Source organism: Eschrichtius robustus, chromosome 15 (genome assembly GCF_028021215.1).
Source record: "Eschrichtius robustus isolate mEscRob2 chromosome 15, mEscRob2.pri, whole genome shotgun sequence".
In the NCBI taxonomy this organism is placed as follows: domain Eukaryota; kingdom Metazoa; phylum Chordata; class Mammalia; order Artiodactyla; family Eschrichtiidae; genus Eschrichtius; species Eschrichtius robustus.
In genome coordinates, this window is record NC_090838.1 from 31495713 (window position 1) to 31501712 (window position 6000).

The 6000-nt window shown below is 47.6% G+C and overlaps 1 protein-coding gene across 1 annotated transcript in view; it reads right to left on the minus strand.

Annotated features, from left to right (window-relative positions):
- Nucleotides 1-2555, minus strand: part of HNRNPLL (heterogeneous nuclear ribonucleoprotein L like) — a 38679-nt gene extending 36124 nt beyond the window's left edge. Inside the window, exon 1 of the mRNA XM_068564529.1 lies at nt 2012-2555. Coding sequence (XP_068420630.1) covers nt 2012-2206 — 195 coding nt within the window. The 5' untranslated portion in view covers nt 2207-2555. The remainder of the gene's footprint in view (nt 1-2011) is intronic.
- Between the last annotated feature and the right edge of the window lie 3445 nt (nt 2556-6000).

Here is a 6000-nt window from a genome sequence, read left to right on the forward strand (position 1 = left end):
TTGGCTTAATATTTAATGTTTTCAAAAACAACTTTTGGGGGCTTCCCTGGTGGCGCAGTGGTTGAGAGTCTGCCTGCTAATGCAGGGGACACGGGTTCGAGCCCTGGTCTGGGAGGATCCCACATGCCGCGGAGCAACTAGGCCCGTGAGCCACAACTACTGAGCCTGCGCGTCTGCAGCCCATGCTCCGCAACAAGAGTGGCCGCGATAGTGAGTGGCCCCCGCTTGCCGCAACTAGAGGAAGCCCTCGCACAGAAACGAAGACCCAACACAGCCAAAAAATAAATAATTAAAGGTGCTAATAATTAAAAAAAAAAAAAAGAACTTTTGTTAACTGGTTAAAGTATCTTTCCAAGACACTTAATGGAAGACATTTCATGCTACTGCACAAAAACTCGAGCAAGATTTTTGGCAAAAGAAATACACTGATCCAATGCATCTAAATATCAGTTATAATAATCCAATATTCTAACTGTGTTTTCAATTTCCACAATGGAGTTAGCTTTGAACTGAAACTTCCTAAGAAAAAATGCACTTTCTTTATTCACACTTTCAAGTTACATTTTGAATATTCCAAATATTCAGGTACAGAAGTCGAAAGCAATATCTAGCCGTAAGAAAACTATTTTGGGAATTCCCTGGGTCCAGTGGTTAGGACTCTGTGCTTCCACTGCAGGGGGTGGGGGCACGGATTCGATCCCTGGTCAGGGAAATAAGATCTCGCATGCCGAGCAGTGCAGCCAAAAAAATAAATATTATAAATAAAAATAAAATTTCACTTAAAAAAATAAACTATTTTATTTAGAGGAAGAAGAAGCTCCTTTTTAAAATGTGTTGCAACATTATCGTATTTGTAAACTCTAACACCGGGGATTACTGACCAGAATTTTTTACATTAAAATGCAAACAAGAGCTAAAAGACTTCTAATTTGCCTCGTATTAAAGGTGAAAAACATTTTAATCTAATATTAGAATATACGTGCACTATTTCGTAAATTTCGGGTTAAGTTTGCTTTAAGAAAATAAATCACAATTAGAATGTGTTAAATGTTTAACGAACATCCCAGTCATTAAGACAGCTTAAGCGCACCAAAAAGGGCAAAAACGTTTCCTTTGCTTTGTTTCCTTAGTTTCCATCCAGCTGAAACTGAGTTGCCACTTGCTGTGGATAAAACGATTTTCACATTCCTTCTGCCTCCATCTAAGCTTTCTGATGAGAGAAACAAGAATCCAGGAACGTGTGTTTGATGCAGTCCTGAGTTCAGTTCTTTTTGTGGAACGAATTGAGAACACACTGCCCATGAAGAACTGAGGTGATTTTAAGATTTCGTTTTCCTTGTAAGTAGGCGTGTGCGAACACCTGCCAACGCATTTTATTTTTAACCGAAGAGCTAAACACTATACTGAGCAATCATCAGGAAAATGGGGAGCAAAGCATGCAAGCCAGGCCTGCCAAGAGTAAAAATTTTTAAATTAAACCTTCAGGGGAACTGGGCGGTGAGCCCCAGAGCGTAATTTGTCACTTAGCGGCGGCTCTCCTCAGGACCCAGGCGAAGAGAGCCCTGGGCGGAACCAACGCCACCATCCTGTGATCGTGACCAGCGCGCGGATGCTGCGGGCAGGGGGCTGAAGGGAGCGGGTCGTCAGACGCCGGCCAGCCGCCCGAGGAGTGAAAACTAACAAAGGGCTAATCGTGCACCAGAGCCCCCCGGAGCGGAAGCAACGCCTCCCCGCCGCCCCCGCCCCGCGACCCTCCCCAAGTTCGGGCCGGCAGTGGACTCAATGCGGGGCCTGCGGCCAGGCCGGGACCGGATTCGCGATCGGGATGCTGGAAACAGGTAGGGCGAAGAATAAAAGCCCCAAAGAGAAGAGCCGGCGCTTCCCGACCCGGTCAGCGCAGCGAAAAGGGAAAACGAGGCGGGCGGGAGGCCCCGAGGCCGAGTCCCTGCCGCTGGGCCCTGCTTCCCGGGGAGCCGCCAGGCACGGCTGTCGGGGCGCCGCGCTTTGTTACCGGCTGTGAAAAGCTCCGGCCGCCGCCACCGCCGCCGCTATCGCCCCCGCCCCGGGGCGTCGCTTCCCGGCGGTTCTCGCCTTCCTCGGCCGAGTAGTCGATCTCCCCCTCCTCGGTCTTGAGGCGCTTGGCCTGGCTCTCGTACTCCCGATCCTCCTCGTACGTCTCCCTGGGGGAGGATGAGGAAGAGGACATGGCGGCGGCCGGAGGCACCGGCCGGCTAGCGGGTGGGGGTGGCGGCGGGGCGCGGGCCTCGGACGCCGCCGGCCAGTCCCCGTCGCGGGCAGCGCCTCTTTAGCGAAGGTCTGCGCGGCCCGGCTCTCCGCGTGGGCCGCGCGCCCAGAAGCCGGGTGGGTGCGGAGAGTGCGCGGGATGAGGAGGACGCCCCGGGAGGAGGCTCCGGAGCGGCCGCTCCCCTTTATCACGGAGCCAACATTCAGCCTCTCCCTCCTCCTCCGTCTCCGCTCCCAGTCCCGGGGAGCAAATCTAAGGATGGGGACGCGACCGTGGCTTCCGGTCTTCCCTCCTCCCCTAATCCACTCCTCGCCGCCCAGGCCGAGCCTCCACCCCCATCTTCGCGGCCGCCGTGCAGAATCGAATCCAGCCGCAGCCCGCGGGAAGCGCCCCCCCACCCAAGCCCGGGCCTCGCTTCCTATTGGCAGAGGGAAAAGTCGACCAGGCTTCCAATTGGCTGCAAGGGCTGTTCGTCAAAAGCCGCCCAGGGTCCGGCCTCGCCCCTCTCCCTGCGCCTTCCGAACTCTCAGCTGGTTTGCTAGTCCTGACCGCTCAACGCCCACCGCGCGCGGACCTGGAGCCGTTGCTACCCGACGGCCATTAGCACTGTTGGGCCAACTGGAGGTGAGGCGCGGAGTGAACCGCGGCGGACGAGGAGGCGTATAGTGGGTCCAGGACTGCGGTGTTAACCGCCCTCCCGTTAATTTAAATGCTTTTATTACTTCTCTTCAAAAGAGAAAATCCCTGAAGAGACATCTCGCAGCCCTGAAACTACAGGCGGTGAGGGGAGAAAAGGGATTAGAATCGTGAAAGTAGCTTTCTCCCTGTGTTGTGTGCAAAATTTGATACAAGTGGATGGACTCTCTCCCCGCCCCTAAGTAGATATTCCAGAACACTCAACATTTCCTGAAGTGCAAATGTGAAAAAGACGCTCGTTTGATCGGTTAGCACTCATGGGTCTTCTGGACCCTTCTTTCCTGACAATTACGGGGGACTTGTGTCAAGTCCCAGCTCCCATTAAATGTGTTTTAAACCTCCCACATAAAGTTTCATCCTTCATGCCAACCCGTTCCTTTCTAGGCGATCTATTTATTTCACATCATTTATTCTTGAAAGATATGAAAGCCTATCAAAAGTGTCCTTTGGACCACACACAGCTCGTTTCCTCTGTGGAGCCCTGAGGCCTCCGCGAGCTTCTAGTTACTGCTCTCTCTTTTTGCAACAGGGCCCTTTATACCCACCTATTAGGATGTTCTGTTTTCAAGACTAGAAGCGCTTGGAGACAGGAACTGTGCTCTTTTCATCTTTGCAAACCCAGTTCCTGTACAGTCCCGGGCGCAAGTTCCCTACTCAACAAGGCTGAACGAGTGGGCCTTGGGAAATAAAGGTCCGATGTCAAAAGAGGAACTGGCAGATCTCACGCAACCTAACCGCCCTCTGTGACTCTAACTCTTGGAGGATTGCCTAGGATCAAGAGTCACTTAAGTGTTTCTAATGTCCTTGTCCCTCAGATGCGTCCCTAAGTGTGGCTCTTCCTTTCCTAATGGTGTGGATTTTTCCCTCCCCCAGCCTATTCTCTCTTCTTTCCAAAGCTATTTCCTCCCCCCCAAAAAGCCATTTGTATTTATTGCTGACAGTGCTTTAACCTACGTTTGTTTTGTTACTTTTATAATTTACACTGCCTGTCGTTTCGGAATCCATTTGCAAGCTTCTTCACAACACCGTACAGCTATAATCAAATTCGTGTGCGCCTGCAGGTGTACACTGACAAAATAGAGGTAAAAAACAATTCGAATTTTATTTTTCTAAATTATGATAAAATGGAAGTAGAAGTATCAAAGAGGGAGCTGCAGAGCTGGGTGCAGATGAGGAAATGTTGGCAGATCACTGGGAACAATGAGCAGAGCTGAACGGCCTTGTACAAACTTCCCAAATATTTTGTGTGATAGTGAAAATATTTAAAATTCTCAAAGCCTGCATCCAACCTATGGATTATACCAGGTTAAAATGCAGCTCTCACACCAATCAATTGGTAGGAAACCCAGCCTTGCTGAACCTTGCTACTGTACTCAGCATTTACTTCACTAAAAGTAGGTTAGAGTCAATATGTACTAGTATTAAACTTAATTCTTTTTTCGAACAGCTCAAATCAAATTGTTAATTTAAAAGACTAAGAAGTAAAGCTCAGAAAGCATGTTTAAAACTCATCCGTTAGTACATTGACCGTGAGTGACCTTTGAGCTTATTGCAGATGAATTGTTCAGTGACAGTAAGTTCTTCAATATGGAAAAGGCTAACTAGCTCATCACTAAAACATGAGAAGAGCTAAATAAGGAGGGCATAAATTATATTCTGCACGATTTAATTTAGGTGAGATCAAGAAATTACACACTTCCCAGTTAACCAGAAATGCCTTTAAAACTCAGAAACAGCTCCTAAATGCGTGCAGATAATCACTTAGCTCAACCTGGAATCTCTTTTGCACTACTGTACATACAGCCTCAGGCCTTTGGTAAATTGTCTGAATGCTTGATTGGATTGGCTGCTGTTGATTGGGGTAGGCAGCAGCCATGAATTTCCATTGACCCAGCTTGAAGGGGACTTAGGGGTTATACTAGAGTGAGAGAGAGCTCCAGGGAAGGTCTAGGGAAACTGATAGTCAAGGTCCTTTATAATCTAGCCCCAAATTGCCCTTCAGTTTTAAATCTCATAGCTGACCTATGTAAAGTAATTTATAAGACATTGTGCTGGGCTATGAAGAGACTAGAAAACTATATGAGCTGGTTTCTGTCTTCTCTTTTTCTTTTTTTAAATTAATTTATTTATTTTTATTCTTGGCTGCGTTGGGTCTTGGTTGCTGCGCGAGGGCTTTCTCTAGTTGCGGCAAGCGGGGCTACTTCTTAGTTGCTCCGCGGCATGTGGGATCTTCCCCGACCAAGGCTCGAACCCGTATCCCCTGCCTTGACACGCGGATTCTTAACCACTGCACCACCAGGGAAGTCCGTGGTATGTGTCTTCTCAAAGCTTGCAATCAAGTTGAGGAAACAGGGCACATACCCAAGAGAGGCTACAAGGCACATCTAACATACATGTAATAACAGCAGCCACTTACAATGTGCCAGGCACTGTGCTAACCACTACAAGGGTCATGTCAATAAATTCAGACAAAAGCCCCCTAACAGAGGCATTATTATTGCTATGGCCGTTGTACAATTAAAGAAAGTCTAGGAGAAGTTAAGAGACCTGCCCTAGAGCCACAGTTAGTAAACTAGAGAGCCAGGACTGGAACCCAAGCATCCGATTCCAGAGCCAGTACTCTTCGTCAAGAAGAATGATGATTTAAGTATTGCATTGTTTACTGCCACGGACATACAGATCAAATTTAGAGTCATTTATCATGATACTTATTCACTAATTCTACTAGGGCTTATACAGCTGTAACTCTGGGAAGGCATAAATAGGTTATAATTATCCGTTTTTTCGTTGGTATAATGAAATTCAATTAGCTTCCATAGGAAATTACGAATATAATACACTGTTTTAGTGTTCATTTTAAAATGTAATTTCTATAGACAAGGCCCAGAAATCAAAAGGAAATTCTCACCATTTTCTGATGGATGCATCGTTTGAACAACTAGAGATGCAAATTATAAGATATTCATACCCAAACTCAATTTCCAATATTGCTATTTCACTTAATATACAAAACTTTTGTTTCCTGCCTCTCCTTCTGCAAAAATCAAATAAAACCTTCA